At 31.4% G+C, this 25,072-nt stretch overlaps 4 protein-coding genes across 4 annotated transcripts in view; 2 read left to right on the forward strand and 2 right to left on the reverse strand.

Annotated features, from left to right (window-relative positions):
- The window catches only part of LOC105208827 (pre-mRNA-splicing factor ATP-dependent RNA helicase PRP16), a 40,646-nt gene extending 19,959 nt beyond the window's left edge, over positions 1-20,687 (reverse strand). Inside the window, exons 1-3 of the mRNA XM_011178883.3 lie at positions 19,352-20,687; positions 18,515-19,293; positions 18,102-18,295 (exon numbers count right to left, since the gene is read on the reverse strand). Coding sequence (XP_011177185.1) covers positions 18,102-18,295; positions 18,515-19,293; positions 19,352-20,508 — 2,130 coding nt within the window. The 5' untranslated portion in view covers positions 20,509-20,687. The remainder of the gene's footprint in view (positions 1-18,101; positions 18,296-18,514; positions 19,294-19,351) is intronic.
- LOC105208826 (uncharacterized) lies at positions 5,048-14,964 on the forward strand. Its single transcript, XM_054232424.1, has 4 exons — positions 5,048-6,366; positions 13,765-13,943; positions 14,225-14,329; positions 14,437-14,964. Exons 1-4 carry the CDS (start codon positions 5,808-5,810, stop codon positions 14,527-14,529), a joined length of 936 nt encoding a protein of 311 aa, XP_054088399.1. The 5' UTR covers positions 5,048-5,807; the 3' UTR covers positions 14,530-14,964.
- Positions 20,688-20,873: 186 nt separating the features above from the next.
- Positions 20,874-23,675, forward strand: LOC105208829 (zinc finger protein 385D). Its single transcript, XM_011178884.3, has one exon. The coding sequence runs from the start codon at positions 20,963-20,965 to the stop codon at positions 22,220-22,222; it is 1,260 nt and encodes a 419-aa protein (XP_011177186.1). The 5' UTR covers positions 20,874-20,962; the 3' UTR covers positions 22,223-23,675.
- Positions 23,676-23,862: 187 nt separating this feature from the next.
- Positions 23,863-25,072, reverse strand: LOC105208830 (small ubiquitin-related modifier 3). The gene is made up of 3 exons (XM_011178885.3): positions 24,869-25,072; positions 24,125-24,241; positions 23,863-24,056 (listed from the first exon to the last, which is right to left on the reverse strand). Exons 1-3 carry the CDS (start codon positions 24,884-24,886, stop codon positions 23,922-23,924), a joined length of 270 nt encoding a protein of 89 aa, XP_011177187.1. The 5' UTR covers positions 24,887-25,072; the 3' UTR covers positions 23,863-23,921.

Here is a 25,072-nt window from a genome sequence, read left to right on the forward strand (position 1 = left end):
ATAAAAGGCATAACTATTGAAGGCAGTTGTAAAGCTTCCGCTTAGAAACTTGTTTGAGCACAAAATGTACAACAAACAAATATCATTAATTTTTATTGATTTCTTGTTGAACTAGATCTCGAGGATATTTTTCAGATCTTAAGCAAAAACAGTAAATTATTTATTGAATCATTAATGAAATTATTTTGCAATTGTTTCAAGAAATTTTTTAATATCAAAATCTCAATTCTATTAAAATTTGCTCAAAATCTGAAGTATTGGAATCATAAAATATTGAGAACTTTGAAATAAATGATATATGTATATGAATAATATTTAAAACTCTTATAATTTGAATTCACACAAAATATCACAAGACTATTCCTACTAGAGCCTACTCACGTCTGAGCTCCTATGAATTTTTAATAACCTCTTTGAACTCAGCGAAAATTGTTGAGCTTTAATTAAAGTTCAAAACTAAGTGCAAATTAAATGGCTTGTTGGGTACATATCATGGCTTTATATATTTATTTCATCTATATATTGGAAGCTGCTTTTGTGCGGATAAATTAAGATTAATGCAACTAGAGCTGACTTTAAATAGTTATAGGGTGTGTCGAAATGTGGATAACAATTCATCTAGTGTGTTATTTTTTTCCACTACAAGTTTGATCGCACTTCTTAAAGAATTAATTTAAGCAAATAAAATTATTTTTAAGAAACTCGTAAAACTTGGTTGTCAGTAAACAAAAAAACTAACATAAATCGTCTAGACTAGCATAATCAAATAATCCACTCCCACGACAGACGAGTCCACGTAACCGGAACTGATCCGGTTTTTTATCTGATCAAGCTTTTGACAACTCTGCAGAAAACCAGAAAACCATTTTTTGGAGCATGCTTTCTGCCGCAAGCAAATAGAGTTAGATTAGTGGTTATACCAGTTTAATGAGATGTCTTCTATATAAACTCGCTTATGACTCAGTTGTTGTTCATTTTGTGATAAACGAAACTAAAACCAAGTAAGCAGAGAAGTGGTGAATCAAACACGACTATTGTCATAAAGATATGTCATTATAATTGCGAAAGCCCTATTGCGACATCCTATACCATGAGTTAATGAATGAACAACCATATTAATGGTGCATTGATTTATGTATGTATGTGCGTACTATATTCATGTAGATATGTGGACCAGAGATCTGCATTGAGTAATAATGAAATTAGTACACTAACTCATGAGCCAAACAAATTTGTGTAAATGAGTACTAATTCTAATATCAAAAATCACTAAGACTCATTTCCACCAAACCAAAAAAAACTCATTGTATTTCTACACTTATATGTGCCGTCAATTTATGACTCAAACGAGTTTATAGTAACAATTTGATTTTACTCACTTGTTCATTGGTCACGATGAAAATAAACTTGAATGAGCTCGCTACACTGATCGGCATGAGTGGAATTGTGACTTCGTAGCTGAGCACGAAAGTAAAGATACCCAGTGAGAACTTTGTCACATTACATGTTTCATTATTTCATTGAACATGCATTTTCGTGCGTCTTTTTTATTTTCAATATATTACTATTAAAAGAAATATATTAGAACCTAAAAGTATTAACTTTACTGTCATTAATTAACTTAAAACATTAAATGTAATACACGACATTAAAGAACAAAACACATCGTTAGTCATTTCCCGCAGGGCACTTTTGCCTAGTGGCGGCACAGCCTTCGTCAGTTTTACTTTGATCATATTCGTATCACTAATTCATTAGCTTTACTATTGGTGTTTTTTTGATGGTATGGCTCATTTTGGTTTGACTTGTCTGAATTATTGGCTCATGAGACAATTGAGCACTTCAACGATACATATGAAGAGAAACTTACTCATTATTTATGCTCTCGCTTTGTGTGCTGTGCGTAAATGTGTTTTAGTGGATCTTAGTGTTTGATGATTTTTGACTTATATGCACTAATACAATTTTTTGTGTTACTCAACAAATGACTCAAAAAATGGAATAATTGCAGTTCTCTGATGTGGACATGCATTATGAAATGTTTATCCATAAATACAAATAGACTTTTATGTGCAAGCAAGTTCAACTAAATGGAAAAAATACAGTCGTGGAACAATAATTGTAACAATTTTAAATTAATATACTAACTAATGACTTGATGTATTATTCTTCTACAAATCTAACAAATCTCCTCGTGTTCACGAGAGCTCCACATACAAATATAAAATACGCGCTTGCATTGAGGACCCCACTGTACTCTCATATTCAAATACCATTACAAATTCAATTACAAATGTGCTAATTAAAGTGCCTCTGCTGTTTAAGTATTGATTTTGATTTTTTTTTTTCATTTTTTTTTTTGATGCCATTCAATAAGATACTGTTTACAAAACTCAAGCATATTTAAGTTTCGACAGGCTATTACCAGTGTTTAGCAGATAAACTCGTGTCTCCATACATAGTATGTTTAGTTGTATATTCATTAATGTAAATTAATTATGCATTATATAAGTGGGTGAGTGCCTGATTGTTAGAGTGCTCATGTGACGTTTATATTTAGCACACATATCAAATTCTAATACACATTTGTGATCTATTTATAGCACAAGTTGTTTACAGTTTTTCTGTGCTTTTTATAGCAGCTAATGAATATTATAAAATGTTGCAAAGCAAATTATGGTAATATAAAACTGATTTTTTCCTTAATGTTTATTAATTTGTATAAGAAGAGAAATTTACATAGACACAAAAATAAACGCATAATTATGCGATATAAATGGAGTTGTGCAATGTGGATGTAATATTTGATCAGAATAGTTTAAAAATTACTTTACATTTTTATGGGAAACGAAATTTTATCATTTTTTTAGGCAGAAAAGTGATTAAAAGCAAATTAAATAAATGATTATTATGTTTGTTTCGTGGGTACATCTGTAAATTTGAATTTCATATTATTGATGAGAGCTTGAAGTATGGAATTCTCATACAGTTAACTACAGTTCCACTATATCTAGAATGATAGAGACATACGCTCACGTCACATACGAAGCGAACTGTCAAACATTCATAGTAAATGTAATCAAAGATTTCTTTCTTTTCATGATGTCATAAGTCACGATCCATTCTCTCGGAGAGATTTTCAACTATAACTTAGATTACATTTTATGTTCTATTATTCGTTGTAAGAACCATTCAATTAGTCACCAAGCAGTAATCTCTCTGAGAAAACTGCGGGAGAGTGTTAGAGGGACAAAAATCGTGAAAAAAAAACAAAGTACTTTCTAGAAGTAACTATTCTAAAACCTTTATAAAGTAGTACCTCTGAGTATATTTTTAATTTTTCTGACTTTTACAGAGATTTAATAAGTAAATCAAAATCATACATTGTTCTGGATTTACCTTTGAACTATCGAAAATTAATTATCGACAATTCAGATTTGGTTATGGCCTTCCTCTTTACAAGCTACTTTCTCTGAGTGATTTTTAAAAGTAGTAGGTACACAAATTCAGACGAATTCTGGAAAAATCTGACAATTCCTGACGAAGTCGTTAAAATCGATCCTCTAGAAGTTTCTAGAGTTTACCAGCATTTACAGACGGTTTTCTGGGTTATAAGGTAACAAGTGAGAATAAATAACCTTATCTCTCAATGAGAAAATACAGACTTTACCAAAAACATTTTCTAGAAACTCTGAAATCTAGTATCTAGATATCATATTCTCAAACTGTATCAATAGTTTCAGTTTTATCACTACAGAAATCGCTTAGAACTTTGAAAATCGGAATGACTATTGGCCTTTGAACAGCTATATATAAAATATAAAGTATACAGATCTACCTTTAGTGGAATTAAGGTTAGACCAACAATGCTCCATAAAAGTAATGACGTCAAACTAGCAATGTTCTGTGAGAGTTTAGAGAGCCAATGAGAGATTTTTGTAAACAAACAACTTACAAAGCAATACTTTTCCGTTGGTTTTGCAAAATAAATAAAGCTATCTCGTGTTGTTATTGCATAAAAATTGCAACGAGAGAAAATAAACTTTTAATAGCTAATAATTCTCGGCAAAAAAACCCTCCAGCAGTTATTGCTCAAACATGCACAGAAATTTCTATTTCCAATAATTATTAGACACACACGAGAAACACAATTTCAATAACGACGGCTTGAAATGGGTTAGGTCAGGTTCCGACACTTCTTCGGGTAGGTCAAGATCACTTGTACATATAATACTCGTATGTTCCCAATACAATTATTAAAATAATTTCTTACAGTGTATATAAAATGTATTTACACTAATTTAATGCAGTAATTTGAAGTGCATCAGTCAAAATTTAATGAACGTCAAGCAAATGTCATTAATTCGCATCAAAAAGTCAATTCCTCCAAATATAAAAAAATTAACTAAAGTTAATGAGCAAGTGACTGAGTTGTGCTGATATTAAAAGATAATAAAGAGATTATAAAGAAAAATAAATAATGAACACTTTGTCTGCAATAACAAAAACAATAAGAATTATGTGTGTTGGTAGACGACAAATTGCACGAAATCATTTCTTGACGGTGTATATATGTATGAGGGTATGTATGTATGGCTGTATAAAAGTATATATGTCTGTATGTATGTATTTAGGTGTGTTTGTATGTCTGTATATATATACATATATTTATTTCTATATATTTACAACCAACAAGCAATTGCCGCTCTTCGTCTACAATGCTAACTCAAGCTCTCTTGCTCTCTTGACTTTTCGCACGTTTTCAACGACATAAAAAAGGTTAATAAAATCAAAAATTCACCACACTCAAAGGTATATACAAATACATATGTAAATATATATATACACATATACAAACATATATAAATATTGCTGTAGGTTCACAGTGGAGCCAAGTGTTTGGTGGGGGACCTCATGCGCCATTGTTGATAAGAGAACCAATTTGACAACGTCGTTAAACACAGTGAAACAAATAGCGCGCCGAGAGTGAGCGAGCGAGCGTGCGAGCACCGCAAACCGGCTTTAAATAAACACATGCAGCGGCTGCTGACTGGTATTCGCCTTTTAGGTCTCTTGCAGAGCAGAAGTGAATTTGAATTTAGCGCAACAAAGTGATTCAAATTGCGATAATTTACGAGAAATAAGCAGAATTTCATAAAATATTTTTTGAAAAAATAAAATAAATTTGAGATTTATAAGAAAATAATAAATTTTCATTAAAAAAATTTGAAAATATTAATAACAAATTTAAACAAACCCACTGTAAAACAAAAACAAAACCAAAGTGCATTTCAGTGTGTATGGAGTTTTTTGTCATACAAAAACAAAAATTAGAAATCAAACTAATTTTTTGCTAAAAGTTAGCCAAACAACAAATAGACGTTAGTAAAACTGCGTGAGACACGCAACGAACTGCAATTTCTACAGCAAAAACCACAAAAAAACAAACTCTAGTGAACAAATTTTTGTTGTAAAAACAAAAGTTAATTGCAAAGCATCAACAGAAAAACAAATAGTGAAAGTCACAACACAACAACAAAAGCAAATTAGAGTGCAAAGAAAATACAAAAAAAAAAAACAAATTTTGTTTGCATTTTACGCGCATTTTGACGATCCAAATCGTAATATTGGGTGCAGCAAATTGTTGTTTACGCTTAGGCAGCCACACGACAGTCAGCACTGACCACAGAATCAGTGCCATATACGCCACAAAACAAACGCATCAAGGTGCCAGTGCCAGTCCCAGTCAGGGTGACAGCGATAGTAGCGAACGCAAGCAGAACGAAAACGACAATAAAAGCCTTATAATGACAAGTGCAACAGCGACCAATATAAATCGCTCGCATAGCTTTGTGAACGCGCTCAAGTGGTGGCCACTGCAGGGTCACAACCATCAGTCCAATCATGCAGCGCATGGTGGTGGCGGTGGTGTGGGCGCAGGTGGTGGCGGCGGCGGCGGCGGCTGTGCCAGCGCCGGGCCCAGCACTGCCAGTGGCTTGAGCCTGCTCGGCCATCTACACAGCAAAACAGCGACTTTCGGCAGCTCGGTGGCAGTGCAAAAGCTACGCGAATCCAAATGGTTCAAACGTGATGAGCAGCGCATTTTCTGTGCCGTCGTTGAGTGTGGCTTCATTGTGGAGGTGCGCAGCAGCAATCAACAGACCAAACCCACCAATAAGCGTACGATGCGTAGCAATAGCAGCGGCAGCGGTGGCAGTGGCGTCGATGAGTACGATTGTGATGTCAATGAGGAGGATGAGGATGAAGAGGAGGAGGCGACGTTGCAGTTAGCGATGAGAGCGCAGGATGAAAATGAAACACCGATGACGTCATGGTTCGGCATTGTCCTGTGCAAAACGGCTAAAGGTGAGTAAACCAACGACATGGCATATGACGAAGGACAATTGCAAGGCACACAGATATATATACACACAAGCATACATACACACATATGTATGTATATAAAGGGTATATGTGTGCGTTTGCTATTGTTGTACAACAACAGTATAACATTGTTAGAGCTTTGTTGCCAGTTTTGGGGCGTTGGGCGGCTCAAAAGTGTGGCTCTTCGTTTGTTTGCTGTGTTGTTGTATACAGCATTCGGTGTGTATGTTTGTGTGCTCCTACATTTTTAGGTCAGATTAAATGCAGGGCCAATGTACAAGCAAGCAGTTCACATATAAATATAGTCTACATATATGTATATATGTGTCTGTATTTAAAAGGCTTGCTAAGCTTGTGTTGTAAACAGTAAAAGATAATTTAAGTAGAATGCAGTGTTTAAGTGATACATATGTACATACATATGTACATACTAAAGATTAAATTTAATTCAAAGTGCAGTTGCAAGCCTTTCTTTCTAAAAAAAAAGTAAATTTCTCTTAAAATAAATATAAAAAGGTTTTAAAAAAAATTAAAAAAAAGATTATTTCAAAAAATCCAAAAAAAAAATTTCAAAAAATCAAAAAAAAAATAAAAATAAATTAAAAAAAAAAAAATAAATTAAAAAAATTAAAAAAAAAAATAATTTCACAAAATCAAAAAAAAAAAATTTTCAAAAAATTTAAATGATTGTAATTTTTTTTAATTAAAAAAAAATAAAAATAAAAAAAGTTAATTATTTTTCTAACAATTATGTACTAATTTTGTTTACTCATGCTATGACGCCTGTTCTTAGATTTTCGCTATAAATATGTACCATGTACTTATTATAGATTACAAAATCTGATTAGATAATATATGTATGTATGCCTCATTCATACATATATTTACACATAAACAACAAATACATTTGTATGTATGTATAAATGCGCACGTGACAAAATTATTTGCGTGAAAAATACTTTGAGAGGCTGATAATATTTGTTTTAGCTATCTAGAAATCACGAGCATTATTCGAAAGAAATGTAAGCAAAACGTGGCCTAGTGCAGCTATTTATGTTTATACAAACATACAGACATATTATTACAAATTTCAAAGTCAAAAGTACCCTTTTAAAACAAAAAAAGTTAAAAAATATTTAAACTAAAAAAAATCAAAGTTTTCAAATATTTTATAAGCTTTTTACAACAAAAGAATATCTATACCGACACAAAAAAAGCAAAAAAAAAGCTTGTCAACCAAATTGTGCTAATTTGCTTAATGTACACCGCTGCGTACGTCATTTCGCGAGCCGTTAGGTCGAGTCAATGAAATGCCACGAAAAATATCAGCACTTTGTGTGTGTCAATTTCAATTTTCAACGGCTAGGCACACGCTTAATTTAGACAATTTACGATTTTTTACGAAGTGGCTTTTAAATTGTCATTGTTTTTTTTTGTTTTTGCGATTAGAATTAATTATATTGCAAATACTGAAAAAAAATTGGAAAGTGTTAATGCATTTACATAATCGATGGCAAAACGTGGCGGTAATTCGAGCTAGTAGCAATTAGTAAAATGTTAAGCTAATAATTAGACACTTTCTAAAGCACACCAAGTGATTTTTGTTGGTTTTGTTTTTCAATGAAAGTAAAACCTATTACCTACTATTTATTTTTAGTTTCACACCATTGGTGTTGCTACTAGTGAAAATTCACACAAGTACAGTCGTGTAGAGCAGAGTTAAAGCAGGCAAATAATATTTAAATTTAACTTTGTGTGAAGAAATTTATGCATAGTTAGAAATTGATTTTTATTACTAAACTTTTTTTGAGGTAAATCAGCTAAAAGTTTAGAATTTTAACAATTAATTTTAATTTCGAAAAAAAGTTCGAAAAATCAATTCGATTTCGAAAATATTAAAATTTAATATTTTATTTCAATAATAAGTTTCAATTTCGAAAAAACATTTTAGTTTCGAATACGAAAAAAATTTCGAGCTCGAATTATTTAAATAAATTTTTTAATAATTATTGTTTTAAATATTATGTCGCTCAAGACAATGAATTTCGATTTCGAAAAAATTTTAGTTTCGAATTCGAGCTCGAATTATTTAAATAAATTTTTTAATAATTATTATTTTAAATATTATGTCGCTCAAGACAATGAATTTCGATTTCGAAAAAATTTTAGTTTCGAATTCGAAAAAAATTTCGAGTACGAATTTTTTTAACACTTTTTTTGGTATAACTAACCGATTGCCACTGTCGCTACTCAAGACTAAAATATGAGATTCATACCTATTTATAGCTTGTACCATCATACTAATACTAATAACTAACCTTTAATCTTATTGCCAACGCATATAGTAATCAAATATGAATCAAATTTCGAAAAATAGCAAAACAACAACTATGCGCAAATAAGCCAATATAAATATGCAGGATTTCAAGAATTTAACAAAACAATTATCACTCATAGAGGTATAAATGAATAATTACAACCTCCTACCCGTTCATTGCTTGAGGCGTCATTTGAATTGTTTAAAATAAACAATTACTACAACAACTTGGCTCTAATCTAATCTAATCACCTGTCCAATAAGCAATAAAAGCGCACAATAAAAAATAGTAATTCACGCAAAAACCAAAAGAGAATGCAGCAATTTCAATTTAATTATTGAAATAAAACGCTTTCGTGTAAACATTTACTCTAGAGAAAAGAAAAAAAAAATAAAAAATAAAATAAAAAAGTAGACCTCATAGCATTTGCGTGCACTGTGTCATACCATAATTGGTAATAAATAAATAAACACACACGTCGTCGGTATGTATTTAAGCGTAGAATGAACTGAAAGCGCAAACCTGCAGCAGGCCACACGAATCTTCTAGAAACACCGAAGCGCCGAATGACGTGCGCCAAGGCACAATTCACAATTCACACTCACTCGCATATGGAATGTTGACAAAAGTCACAAAAAAAAGTGTGAGAAATCGCTTGAAAACGCCAAAATTCGAAATGAAGAGCGCAAAGAGCGTATATATTAGAGAATTAATGAAATGTTTGAAACAAAAATAACAAATGTGGGATTAGAATTTCTTTGAGAAATACAAGTTAGAAGGCGCCAAAACTAGTTTTTGAACTCTTTAACAACTCCCGGGTCTGGTCTATATTATACGTATAAATTCTAACGGTTTTAACACTCAATAATTATTGCTAACGGAACTGTTTGCGCTGTAATTGCATTAAAGGGGTGCGAAGTAGGCCTCCAAATGACACGACGCATGCTTCGGCTGCAAGAGCCGTAATTTGTCCGGTTTCACTACAAACTATTTCCAAATGTACTTAGATATGCACAGAGTTCGACTAGCAGACGATGATTTGCATTCAAAAAATGCAAAGCGGAAAACGCATTGGCTTTTGAGCCAGTTTTTTAAGCGCTTTTGTGCCGCTCGGTCGGTTGGTCGTTCGTTCATTTCATGATTTCCCACATTGGTCCCGTGTGTGGCGCCTGATTTACAAGCTTTATGTTTTTACTTTACATTTATATTTTTTATTGCTTGATTTTTAGTTGTTTTTGCTATACATGTTTTCTATTTCATGGCTTTGTTTGTGGCGCTCGGTTGAGAAGAGCACGGTGTACGCTCTTAAAACCACAATTCACCACACTTGGCGGGCGCTCTTAGCATGTAGCACGTAAGCAAATAAGTAAATATATTTAAATATATATATAAATATGTATGTTTGTATGTATGTGCAGCTACTTGTTAGCGCTTCATTTACTAATTGCAACATCTTCGGTTCAATGGTAAAAGAAATTCTTGAATCGGGTAGGTCCTGGGGGTTGACTTGATGAAGGTGTATTTCTATATACATATGTTTGTATATTATGCACTGAACTACTTCTGACTGCAAACATATATACAAATATAGAACTGTATATTTCTATATATATTTGCACAGTCTATTTGTATATATATGTAACTGAGAGTCGCGTGCTTCACATCTATCGCAAATTTTAAGCTCTTGAGTAAGTCGTCTTATTTACTATAAAAATATAGATAGGCTAGGCATTTAGTTGTTGTTGTTGTATATGTGAAATGCGATAAGCGGTAAATTAATTTTAAAGCATTAAACGCTTTGATATGTTTGCACTGCACTTAGCCACGTCCGTAGGCCCAGGCGTTATTACAAGTGCATAACACAATTTCAATATTTTACATTTTAAAGCATACGTGTGTGGGCATATAATGTATAAATTATATTGAAAAAAAAACTTGCATAAATTAAAAAAAAAAATAAAAACTTACAGAAATTCTTTTAGATTTTTCTTCAAAAAATATTATAAGCAAAATTTTTTTCATAAAAAAATTAGAAATTTACTGCCTTAGAACTCATTTTATGCCACCGCGCTGTAATGTATGCTACATTTTATGCAAGAATTTTCGTTATACACAATTTTTGGCACGCTCAAGAATTACACCACGAGGTGTGTTGATTTTGTATACATATTGAAATGATGACGTTGCCTACTTTTTGGCGCGCAGCATATTTTAGAGTAAAGAATGGAACAAAAACGTAACAATTCACTAAAATTAAGAATTTTTAGCAACAAGTGGACTGATAATACACATTCTTGAAGGCATAAAAGTAAAAAATTGTGGAATAATAATTTATTAAATTTTTTGGTGGAAAAATAAATATCTAAATATTTCTTTCATACAAAAATTCTTAAAAAAAAGGTAAAATTTTCGTTGCAATTTTTATTATTGTTTTGTAAAAAAAAATAAATAAAAGAAAAATATTATATGAACTGTACAAAAAACTTATAGACAATGTATTTTTACCGAAATTTTTAGTTAAAAGTAAGACTTTAAATTAATTATGTGACAGATTTCTAAATATTTCGATAACATATCTCATACAAAAAAATATATGTAAATTATACTTTTTTTGGTCATAAATATCCTCATCGTGAAGTACATATACTTCAGAATTCAGGTGATTTATCAAATTTTTCTTATAAAAATTGCTTTTTTATCTACAATTAATTAGTAAATACAATATTTATAGTTATAGATTGATAGTGAAGCGATCGAGCTACTTAGTATTCCAAGTGCACAGTAACTAAGAATCTTATTTATTTAAAAACAACACTTTGAACGAACGAAGATAACTTTATATATTCAAACATCTATATGGTACATACATATCTACAAATAACATATCCAACTCTATTGCTTTTTTCTACAGTACAGCAAATAAGTTAATTAAACTGCAAATATTGCATTAAAATTATAAATTCTGGACTGCTTATCAGCGAACTTATAATTATACACGACAAGAGATATGCCGTTCCCTCAATAGAGCAATAAATACATATGTATGTAACAATAAAATTGCACAAGTGAGTGCAACAAATAGAAAATTTCTAGCTAAATGATTAAGACAAAAAATGCGCATGTTGAAACTCGTGGTTTTGCGCAAACAACACCCATACAAAGTCACTTCTATTCTTCCTATTGCATTCTGTCGTCGTTTAGTTATCATTTCAACTAGACTTTTTGCAATTACAACAATTGATAAGTAAGTGAAATTACTAATCACATTGCGGGCAGGAATTGTAAGTCACAAAGAAAAACTCACGATCAACTGGCAAGAATGGAAGAATGAAATTTTCCACAAAACAGACAATTAGGAAGCAGCTGCGAATTTCAGACAAAAATTGCTAATAGAATTAGAAGTCTTTTGTGTTAATATATTATTGACGGCTAGATGATAGTGTCAGCATGTGATAAGAAGTGTTGGGAGCGGTGTGACATTAAGATTATAAAAAGTAAAGGTTTGGAATGAAAAAGTTTATAGAGAGAATTTCCAATCGAAAGTTTAAAAAAAAAAAATTGAAATTTTGTTACCAAGTATTAACATTAAATTACAAAAACAAAGGAAATGAAAACTAGAAATTTTAAAAATCTCGGCATACATACTAGATATATTATATGTATATATAAATGTATATCAATTAACTGATTAATGAGCTTTCATTGTCGCACCGAGCAATGCTGAGGAGTTGATAAATTATGATCGCTAAATTACAGTTACGCTGATGAACCCTCATTTATTAACCTTGTACGTCGTTGGCATAGATTTTATTGAACTATTATTGCGATATTTGTGGGATTTATGGGACAATTGATTGGTGGACGAATACTATAACACATGTATAAAGGAATTCTAATTAGAAAAAAATTTGCTAAAATTTCCTAACCTTAAAATTAAAAAACACTCCACCAAACTTTAAAAATACACACATTTTGACACATGGCAACACAACACGTAGACCTCAAAAATACTACAGCTACATACTTATATACATACATACATATGTATAAATGTTTGTATGTATGACACAGTTATTTCAACTAATTGATTTTTCAACAGTAAAGAGATTAAATTGATTGTTAATGAAATATATAGGATTTATTTGTTTACTTTAGAGCCGGCTGTAATTTGTAGTTGGAATGCGCATTTGAAGGCTTTTTTTAGCTTGGCTTTTCTTGATAATTGATAAGACTTGTTTACTATTAACAAAATCAATTGACAACATAGATTATTGAATTTGTAAACAAAAAACGATTAACATAAATAAAAAAATAAGAGATGTTAAAAAAAATAAATAAAAAAAAATAAAAAATATTAAAAAAGAAATAAAAAAATATTTAAAAAATATTAAAAAAAATTAAAATATAAAATTAAAAAAATAAATTAAATTAAATAAAAAAATTAAAAAATAAATCAACTAAAATTCAATAAAAATATAAATTAACAAAAAAATATAAAATTAAAAAATAAATAAATATATAAAAAAATTAAAATTTTATAAAAAAAAAAATTTTTTTAATATTTGAAATTTTCAAATTTATATATAATAATAAAAAAATTATATACTAATAAAATTTATTTAATAAATAAAAAATTAATTTTAAAAATTAAAAATAAAAATTGAAAACTTTTTTTTTTCAATTTCAAATGAGCAATTTAAAATAATAACACCGTGATTTTATGTGAATTTATAACAAGCTAAAAGTAATCTGCCAACATAAATAAATAAACAGCTATACATATATTTAAACAGCTTTCGCTTTAATTAGACATGGTAACATTTAGTCAAATAACAGAGTTAGAAGTGTCGTGATGGCACAATGAACTTGAAAAGAAATTGTTTAAAGCGCAAAATACACTTGCACTTGATTTACAACAGCACTTTTAAGCCACTTGCCATGGAATAATACGCAGATGAAATAAATTTATAAACCTTGCAAGCGCATAAATATTCCAAATGCCATTTCAAATATTTAAACAACAATAGTAAATTTAACTTTCTCTCTCTCTCTCTCCTTGTAGACAATAAACCCAAACCTGATACCATTGAAATCTACACCGTGAAAATACGCGAGAATGGAACATTCAAAATGCTGAAACTCACGCTGGAGGATATCTGGACGCAAGGCTGGGAACTGCGTATTAACAATTTCGCCGATAAGGAGAAATCAGCACACAACGAGAAGGACATACGCAATCAGGTTCGTCATATATTTTCTTATAAAAAAATTATGAAAAAAATATTAATAAAATTATAAAAAAAAAAATTATAAAAAATATTAAAAAAAAAAATTTACAAAAAATGTATTTAAATAAAAAATATTAAAAAAAAAAAATAATTAAAAAAAAAATTAAAAAAAATATTACAGAAAATTTATTTAAATAAAATATATTATAAAAAATAATAAAAATAAAATATTTAAAAAATATATATTTAAATATTTGCTTATTAACTTGCTTTATTTCCCTCTCTCACGCACAGGTGTCCTTTGCGCGCAAGGCCAAACACAGTCTCTGGAATAATAATAAGCATTTCGTGTATTGGTGCCGTTATGGCAGTCGTCAGCAGGATGTGCGGAAACGACAGGTTAGTACAGTAGCGTGCATATAATGTTTACAGACATAAAAATAGTTTAATAACAACAGCTATAAAAAAAACTAATCACACTTTTTTCATATTTTCATGCATTACAGATGTCCGAGTGCGTGAAATGGGGCAGCGTTGGCATGAACGCCGGCATGATATTGCTTATGAACAAACAGAAATCCTACTCCACATCCAAGTGAATACACAAACACACTTGCATTATTATGATGTAAAACTTAGAAGACGGTGTAGCAGATTTCAGCAAATCCAGTGAGAATTCACGATCAAGCGATCAATCAAAGGAGAGAGATAAAGAACGAAATATGTACTGTACTGAAGTTGAAAAAAAAACACAGAAACAAAAACAAAAACAAAAAACACAAACAAACTGTAAGACAGTGTTCAACACAGCTTATTTAATACAAAATTACTTTAAAATGTTATTCATCATAGTTTATATACATTGTATTATTATCGTTTAAAATGCACAGATTGGCATGCAAAACTTGTTCAAAACCAAATGAAAATCGGTGCTCAAACCACAAAATGAAAAAAAAAATTGGAAAAAATTGTTAAAAATTGTGCGCAGGCGCCATTTAATTTTCAAAAATATATAAAAAAAAAAATACAAAAACCAACAACAAAAACAAGTATTAAACGAATTTGTCATAAATTTTAAATTTATTGTAAAAAGAAAGTACTTCAGCGACAGCGTTTAGGCAAAACTAAAAGCGAGTTATATAAATGACAAGCAAAGTATTAGTTAAAGAGCGCGCTGCAACATTAATGTTGCATTTTTTTATTTTTTATACGTTATTTTTATTATAATAAAAAAATGATTAGACTTTAATTTTTTTTTATTTTCAATTATAAGATTTAAAAAACATTTTTTTTTTTTAATTTTTTATTATAATATTTTTAAATTATTTATTATAAATTATAATTTTTTTATTATATTTTAACAAATATTTTTCATTTATTTATAATTATTTATTATACATTTTTTTTGTTTTTAATTGTTATATTATAAAATATTTTATTTTTAATTATTAGATTTTAGATTTAAAAAAAATATATTTTTAATTTTTTATTATAATTTTTTAATAATTATATTTGAAAAAATATATTTTTAATAAATTTTTTTTATTTATTTTTAATTATTTATTATTATTATTTTTTTTTTGATTTTAATATATTTTATTATATTATAAAATTTTTTATTTTTATTATTTTTTTATTTTTAGAATTAAAAAAATATTTTGTTTAATTGTTTATTAAAATTATTATTTTAATTTTATATTATAATTTTCTTTAAGTATTTATTATAAATTATATTTTTTTTTATTTTTACTTAAAAAATTATAAATTATAATTTTAAATTTTTTTATAAATTATAATTTTTTTTATTTTTACTTATTTATTATAAATTATTATTTTTTATTATAAAAAAATTTTTATTTTTTTTTTTAATTATTATATTATAAATTATTATTTTTATTATTTCTTATTAAGTCACATATTTAAGTAGCGCGCCAATACACACATACATATAATACAAACAGACAAACACATATGAAAGTATATAAGTATATGTATAACTCGCGACACGTTCTAACTCTCGCTGATTATAATGATTGATTGCAGTGAATGGAGCAGTAAGCAAGAAGCCCCAGAAGCCAACCCCCAAACACAATACAAAGAACATTCACATAAGCAACTAGCATACAGCTCTTAAGTATGTATGTATAATGTGTTAGTACTCATAGAAGAACAACAAAACGGAAATTAAAAAAAAAAAATTAATTAATAAAATTAAAAGAAACAACAAAAAAATAATAAAAAATAACAAAAAAATTAAAAAAATAATAATAAAAAATAACAAAAAAAAAACAATAATAAAAAATAGAAAATAGAAAAAAAACAGAAATAACAAATACAAATCAATAATATGTCAGTATATTGTAACAACAAAAACAAACATTCATGACCTTAAAGTTGTACAAGTTGTTGTATTGTAGCTTTATATTTATTGTACAACAAACTGTTACTTAAGGATACACACACACATACATATATACATAGAACATATGTACAATGCGCATAATATATAATATATATATACAGTTATATATATGTATATGTATTTATGTAGGCAATTGTACGCTCATCTCTGCCACGAGTATTGAATTTCAGTAGCCGTACTGAATACACTGTGAATTTTTCTAATATGACAAAAGACTTGATTTCTATTTAAATAAGATTTAAGAATTATGAAAAACAAAAACAAAAAATTTAGCAACAGTTTTGCATAACGCATAGCAATGCGTTTTGCAAAATGTTAAACCATAAATATACTTTAAAAGTTTGTGCTTATTCGTTTTTGCTGTGGTCTTCTCATATTTCGCACTACAAGTGTGTTTATATGTATCTGATATTTATTAGTTTGGTTAAGTTGAGAAAAATTATTATTATTATTATTGTTTTTTTATCGCTGATAGCACGTTAGCGTGTAAGTTAAGTTTTTGTCTATGCTAAATGCATAGAATCATAAATCTTACAACAATGCTAGTGGAAATTGATGTGATCTGTTTTTTGTTTATTATATAAAACATAAAAAAAAAACTTTAAATCAAATAATTTTTAATTGTTAAACAAATAAGAAGAAGAAAAAATAAGCAAAAAACACAACAACCTTACACATGTTGTTGTTGTTGTATATCATAAGAAAATATTTAAGCATATTACTGTCGAAAATCAATATATCGCAGTATTTACATATAAAAAATAAATTAATTGAAATGATATATGTATGTAAATGGAAATATCGTATTATATTTAGTGTTTAGCATGTAAGGGTTAAAGCGATAAGCCGCTCTGATATATACTATGAAAAGCTTATGATATTGAATTAAAAAAAGAAAAACGTTTTTTTTTGCATCGAAATTTGAATAAAGGTTCGTTTTTTGACAACAAACTGCTGCGAGTGTTTACTATTTGCTGGGAATTTTGGTATTTTTTTAGGTAATTTGCACGGAAGGGAAATAACTTGTGGCTTTTCTTAAGGCCATCGCTAAGTCACAAACCGCAATTTTATAAGCGCGAGGAATTAACCTTTCACTCGGCGGAATTTGCTGTATTTGTGTTAAGTATGAATAATTAGAATTTTTAACGCGATAATTGTATGACTTCATTGAGGGTAAATCACGGAATGACAATATTTTCGATTATCTATACATACTTATGTACTATACATATGTCGGTATGTATTATATATTTATGACCTAGGGGAATTTTTATCGGTTTTGTTCACATAACGGTTGTTTGTAACATGAATCCGAACAATATTTTGCACGATTCAGAAATAGACGATATAAAACCTCTTACAATTGCACACAATTTCAAATTTCACAGCTTCTTTAGCTTTAGAATAGATAAGTGAAGCAATAAAAATGATAACAAAACCAATCTCGGCTTAGAAGGTTATCCAACCTTTTATAACAACTTTCTTTGAATTTCTAAAATTTTTCGCACTTCTGGTTCACACTATACCGAATTTAAATATTTTCTAACTCTAATCAATAACATAGCTTCTCATTATTATCAAACACAACAAAAAATCATTCTCACTCACAAAAATGGAATTAAATTTTTGTACCACTTAACTGGCAAAAACTTTCTGAATCTCTTTCAAATTCTTGCCTTGTTATTTTTTTTAAATAAAAACTCCAATATGGGGAATTTGAGATAAAATATAAAAATTCAACAAACTCACCTCGCGTAGTAAACCGAAGAGAACATCAGTAGACAAGGAACGTTCATGCGCTTCATCCATAATGATGGCGGAATAGCCATCCAAATCAGGATCACGTAAGCTTTCACGCAATAAGATACCATCAGTCATGTATTTAATAACGGTTTTCTCCGAAGTGCAATCTTCGAAACGTATAGCGTAACCGACTTCATCACCTGTAAAAAAAATTTAAAATAAAATATTTATTTATTTAAATAAGAAAAAATAAAATAAAATAAAATAATAAATAAATAACAAGTAAATAAAATAGAAATAAATAAGTAAATAAAAAACTATAAATAAGAAAAAAAAAATAAACATAAACCACCAAATAAGAAAATATAAAATTAACCATAAACCACCAAATAATAAAGAAATACTAAAATTTGACTCACCCAACTTGGTGCCCATTTCGTCGGAGACACGTTTCGCCACAGACATAGCAGCCACACGACGCGGTTGCGTGCAACCGATCATGCCAAAATTGCTGTAGCCATCTTCATGCAAATACTGTGTCAACTGTGTAGTTTTACCGCTACCCGTTTCACCGACAATAATAACAACAGAATTTTCGCGTATAACATTTAAAAGCTCCTGACGAGCAGCGAATACGGGTAAAAATCTACGCTGCTCAGCGATTGTCTTCTTGCGCGCGAAATCACTTTTACCACCCGAGTCTTGGTCACGCATGTGCTCGGCAAATTTCTGATCACGTCGATAGTCTGCCGTATCGGTGTCCTTATCAAATTTCGCATCCTCTTCGTCGATCTTCTTCTCAATACCCATAATGTTACCCAATTTGGTGCCGCCCAACTCCCAGTGTTTCTTTTGCGCCTTGCGACGTTCCTTTTGTTCGCGATAGACACGCACTAAGCTGCTGCCTTTGCGTGCAATCAATGCCATATCAGAGGTGGGATCTTTGACCGGTATAACGGGTTCAGGTTGCTTGGTGAACACGATACGTCCGTCAAGGAACGGTGGAATGATATGATGCACCAACAAGTGGACACGCTCTAGCGCCTCCTCGTCGAAATCTTCATTTACATTTATTGACATTACCACACCAGATGTAAGCATACGATTACGTTCCCACAACTCATTGTCTTTGTTAATTTGGCGCTGCTGTGCGCTAATACGCTTCGTGCGTTTTTGTTCGATAATTTCCTCGCGTTTTCTGTAGTAAGAGAAAGGTTATTATTTATTACAGATTTTAAGGGAATACATTTACTTACCTAAAATAGTCTGCATTAGCACCAGCGAACGGATTATTTTCATCATCATAACCCTCATCAATGTTATACCATTCACGATCGAGGCGACGTTGTTCTTCTTCCCACATATCACGATCTTCCTCACTTTCTCCCCAGGGCTGACGGTTACTGCGTCCAGTTGCAGGTGTAGCACCCGAGCGCTTACGATCGTTAGCCCAAACATTATAGTTGTGGGCAGGTGTTGGTCTGGGTGTATCATCTTCACGTTCTTGACGCGAACGACCACGGGTACTACTGGTGCCAATGCCACTGCTATTGCTACTTCTAACAGACCAATCAGAACGTTCTGAACTAGCATAAGATTTTGGCGTTGGAAAATCCCATGAAGATTTTTTGGTCTGCGACGGACGTTCACTGTCGTCATCATCCCACGCACTGCCACTCACAGAAATGTCCATAGGTGTGCGTGGCTCATCCTTGAATCGTGGTGTACGTTCGCCACTGCGTACGGAAGTTGCATCGCCACGATTACCACGTTCTGAATTATCTCTGCTGCGATCTCGTCGGTCTTTGTCCCTATTATGGTCTTTATCATGATATCTTCCACGGTTGCGATCACGTTCATAATCTCTTTGTCTATCTCTATCGCGACGACGGTCCCTATCACGATCTCGTTCCCGACTTGATGAACTTGAGGATGAACGATCTCTGTTTTCACGTTTACCATCCTCATGTGTGGAGTAACGCATGCCGCCTTTATTGGTGCGCTCTTTATCGCGTTTAACATGCTGGCGCAGACGTTCGCGCGCCTCTTCCGATACACCACCTGTATGTGAAGGTGTCTCCACTCGCGTTTCCCTTATCTGCCTATTTATCTTATTTACACTACCGGTCTCTGGTTTTTTGAATGCAAATTCGTCACCAGCAGACGTAGCAGATACACCACCCTTATGCTCGTCTTCATCATTTTCATTATCTTTAAAGGATATTAAACGTTGTGCCTCCTCTCGCTCTTTACGACGTTGCGCTGCTAAACGATCTAATCCTAGTATGGACGGTTTGGGCACTTTGAATTTGTTATCGCTACCCTCCTCTTTTGGTTTTTTAATTACAAGTCCACCGCGTGCATTTCCCGTAGAGCCCTCAAGGCGGTGCACACCGACATCATCATCTTCCATTTTATACAATTAGTAATCTTAGTTACAATTAATTTTTCAACACTTTACAAAATTCAATTTATTAAGAAATTAGTTCGTAAACGTTTAACATTTTTGTTTGTGAAACAATGCGCGCAATCAGCTGTTTATGACAAGTGCGAGTTTTATTACAACGCGGAGATGCATTTCATACATTTAAAAAGGTTTAAGAATTAAAAATGAAGAATATTGAAAAAGTAATAACAAAATGCACATTAACTATTTTAAAATAACAGAAAAAAATTTATAGAAGTTTTAAATTTTTATAAAAAAGCGATCACTGACAAACCACCACATTCATATCACAGTGTATACTGCCTTAAATCATTTATTATTGCCATGGCAACTCTTTTTTTACATTTCAAAACATTGCGAATCAGTTGTTTATAAATTATAAATAAATCACCTAAAAATACTGCTTGATGAAAATTTCAAGATGAGTTACGAATTTTTGGCTGGTTATCACATCCCTACAATAACTCAAGGAATAACAACAATAACACCTGTACCATTTACCAATGAGGGGCAACAGCAAACTATGGATATTCCCAATCAATATCAAAATATTAATAGATATATTCCACCAGGTTTACAAGGTACCACTATCGCACCGATTACGCCATCTAAACCATTAAAACGCAAATATGAGTTGGGTCCCGGAAGCGTAAGCAAGGACACCGTAGCTGAAAAGTCAACAAGTGGAGCGCTGGTAATATTTTATGGCCGGGATACCAGTTATCCGGAAGACTTGAATAAATTGATGCATCCGCTACATTGCGCATTATGTGGCGTACAAATGAATTCTTCAAAAAGCGCCAAGGATCATTATGAATCTAAACCACATGATCGTCATATAACCAATTGGTTAAAACTAAACTATACGGAAAATGGACTAACCGCACCGACTGTGAAAAGATTCATTAAAGAGGGCCCATGCGGACCAGATACTTTCCATTGTGAAGTGTGTGATTTAAAATTCGGTTCCTTGGCACATGCGAGTCAACATTATGCGGGTCGTAAACATAAACTTGTCGTTAGCAAAATTTCGCAACCCTCTGGATCCGGTTACTACAATGCTGAAAATAAATGGGTACGCACTGGCACCAAATTTATACCGAATACTGATAGACGTTTTGGTATCGGCGAATTATTCAAACAACAAACTGGCGAGACAGCTACCAATGTAGTGTCCACCGCTGACACCACAACTCCAGCAGCAGCTGCAGAGAACGTTGCTGCTACTGTAATTGGTGTTGCTGCTACTACTGTCGACAAGAGTTCTGTTTCCGCTGTAGAATCTCCACTCAAAGCCAAACCATTATCGCTATGTTGTGAGATATGCAAGGTAAACGCAACGTCTGAGGTTCAGATGTCAATGCATTTGCAGGGCATCAAGCACAAGAAAAAATTGAAAGCTTTGTGCTTAGATGAGTCGCTTGAACAAAGTCCAGTTGTGTCCAGTGCTCATACTGCATTGGTTAAAACCGAAGATACCATACTCGAAAGCCTTAAAAAAAGTAGCCCCAGCACAGATTTCTCAATGTATCGTACACCCAGCGGCTCCTACTATTGTGAGTGCTGTAATATGTCTATGTTTCATGTAGCAGCATTACAACAACATTTGGCGGGTAAAAAGCATATGAAAAAAGTCATCGAAGTAAAAGATAAGGCTAAAACTAAAACGGATACGAAGTAATGGATTAATTTGGAATAACGTATTTAAATGTTTTTCGGTTTTCCAGTGGAGAGGTGTTATAAATATACTCATATTTAGCGCTGAAGTGCTTTTGAAAGGAAGTAGATTGCAAAATATATGCAGATAAAGGATATGTGATCGATGTATCTTTGAAGTTAAATGTTTTATGTTCCGAAGGTTGAAACGATTGCTAACGAGAACCTGTATGCAATACAAAAAAATCAAAATGTTTATTATAATACATACATATGTTAACCATCATTTAATGGAATAGCACAATTATGACTGTGTCGGATATATGTACATGAAGGAGGCCCAGCAATGAAGGCGAACGGCAGACAAACGTTTATCATTAGCACATAGTGCAATACTTATACACATGTATGTATGTATACTCTTATCATAGTATAATGTACTCTAACAATCATATATTAAGTGTATAGCAAAAAAGAATGTCAATTTTGAGCTGCTCAATAAATGATCGGGGCCTTGGAAAAGTTATACCCATAATCAAAATTTTTGTCGCTTGCTTTGGAATACTGTGACAGAGTATAATGGAGAATGCTTTATAATAAAATTTTCTAATGATGTTGATTTCGAATCATGAAACATTTTCGAAATAGTTTTAGAAAATGATGTGGTTACAAAAATTTTTCTTATATATATTTGGATCGAATAATTTCTCTACAAATATAGCTACGGGGGGTCAGATATGTAAGTTTATGATTCTCATTTTTATATTACATGAAAAAACATTTAAATTTCGGTGGGACCACTAAAATTACTAGGTTAGAAGTACGTTATTTCAAGCGCTCGCTAGGCGTCGCTAACGATCACTATTCTAGAAGTTTCTAAGGAATATGTTTTGTAGCAACTGTACAGGCACTGACTCACAAGCGTACAGTGGAACAAATTGATTAAATTTCTGCAAACAAAGCACCAACCACCGCCACAGACACACCCAACACCTAACAATAAAAAATTGTATCTTTAATTGTAAACCTCCGACTCAAAAATGAAAGGCCAAGTGCATTTTTGTTTATGTACTCATATATTTTTATCGCTTTTTAATTTGTTTAATACAGTTATATGATCTAAAAATTTACTTATGTAAATTAAACCTGCCGTTCGCATGTCTGCACATTCATCGAATTCGCATTAAAAACAAAACATAATTTGTGGCCAAACTCGTTAAGTTTCACACCGCTCGCTCGCGCGCGCCTACTGCAACATATACTTCAGCAAGGATATTTGAAATAATGAAATCAAGTTTTGTCTGGCTAATAATAAATGCTTTCTTTAGTTTCCATTCATAAATTAAAATTAATTCGATACAAACTGCTTATGAAATAATTGTTAAGTTAAACGTATTAGAAAATGGTAAAATTTATACATGGATGATGTGATCCATTCTGGTTGCAAGCACTCTTGAGCGGCTTTGAATGTCCTCTCGCACATGATCAACAAACTCCGTGTGTTTGAAACTGTAATTGTGAAATTTGCGCCGATTACATTTTGAGCAGCACAATCAATTGTGTTTGTGTGGGATATTTGCTGCTCGCATAGTATTTTTCAGCTTTGTTTTTGGATGACACTTATTTTAACTTCTTAACATTTCTGTAGGTATTATTAAATTGATGTTTTGTTTGTAATATTTAAGTTTTGTTTTTATTATAGATTTTCTTGGTTAATTTCAAAATTAATTTCGGCCTCCCGTCTGTTGTTGGTACACTTCAATGGTGTCACCTTCTTCCATTTCCAATGATGTTGGTGTATCATTTTCATTTATTGGTTGACCATCAAAGCGAAACCGTACTACTTGCATTGATAGACCCTGTAAACATAAACAAATATGTAATTAGTATCAACGTTTCATAAAATGGTTTTTAAATGTTAACTTACCGCTCTGTCGCAATATGCATTCATAAGTTTTCTTAAAGGTGTATGTTTCTTGATTTTAAACTGAACAACGGCGTTGTCTTGTCCCAACACTTTCAGATTGATGTGCTCTGTTTCTCCCTGGAAATGAAAATATAAATTAGAAAATCAAATTCTACAAGCAATGGATGTTAAATGATAGGTAAACAGTACAATAATAGCAAAGCAAAATTTGTAGCATTATTCCATGAATTGCTCCACTGTGCAGCCATATAAAGCGGCTCGCATTTTACATTTGTGAAATCGATCAAAAAAATATACCTTTTGAATCACAATTGCAAATTTCAGTGGTACCACTAAGTCTTCATGTATACTTTTGATACCGCGTTGTCTGCCGTCATGTTAGCACGGACGGAGCACTGTCGGCAGTCGAAAAGATAAAACAACGCTAATTTAAGGTTATGTCAAAGCCAGGTTCGTCCAACACAAATTTAGTTATTAAATTAATGCAGAATTGTGTCTTAAACAAGGTATGTGTATGCACAAACAAGCTGTATTATTAGTTTTTGTTTAATGTTTGTATATTTCACACTCTTGAGCGTCTAAAAACCACACATACCGCGCCATGTTGTCGGCGTCATACACATTTTTTTCTTTTCTATTTAGTTCGCACACTTTTGACAGAAGTACACTTTGTTTCTTCTATTTTGAACCATAGCAAGTTTACTTTACACATTTTCGGCTGCTTCAGCAGTTGCACAAACTTACCTTCTTTTCGTCAGACATATTTGATGCTTAGTTTTTCACTTAGTTGTAGTTAAATAGAGATAAAAATTTGAATTCACCGATGCCGCACTTTGTTAAATTAATCGGTGCAAATTTTTACTTTTCCTCCTTCCTCTTGCGATCTTGATGAAGTAGTGAAAAATGCCGACCACACAACGACGTTGAAATACCGAACAGGCGCGAACG

This window comes from Zeugodacus cucurbitae, chromosome 5, assembly GCF_028554725.1.
Source record: "Zeugodacus cucurbitae isolate PBARC_wt_2022May chromosome 5, idZeuCucr1.2, whole genome shotgun sequence".
In the NCBI taxonomy this organism is placed as follows: Eukaryota; Metazoa; Arthropoda; class Insecta; order Diptera; family Tephritidae; genus Zeugodacus; species Zeugodacus cucurbitae.

What these genes read in the sequence shown, in the direction of transcription:
- LOC105208830 (XM_011178885.3), bottom strand. An exon ending in ATGCATATTGCGACAGAGCG is followed by an intron (nt 24,057 to 24,124) that starts GTAAGTTAACAT and finishes TTATGTTTACAG; the next exon opens with GGTCTATCAATGCAAGTAGT.
- LOC105208826 (XM_054232424.1), top strand. Translation starts at nt 5,808, where the DNA reads ATGACAAGTGCAACAGCGACCAATATAAATCGCTCGCATAGCTTTGTG. An exon ending in CCTGTGCAAAACGGCTAAAG is followed by an intron (nt 6,367 to 13,764) that starts GTGAGTAAACCA and finishes CTCTCCTTGTAG; the next exon opens with ACAATAAACCCAAACCTGAT. An exon ending in AGAAGGACATACGCAATCAG is followed by an intron (nt 13,944 to 14,224) that starts GTTCGTCATATA and finishes TCTCACGCACAG; the next exon opens with GTGTCCTTTGCGCGCAAGGC.
- LOC105208829 (XM_011178884.3), top strand. Translation starts at nt 20,963, where the DNA reads ATGAGTTACGAATTTTTGGCTGGTTATCACATCCCTACAATAACTCAA.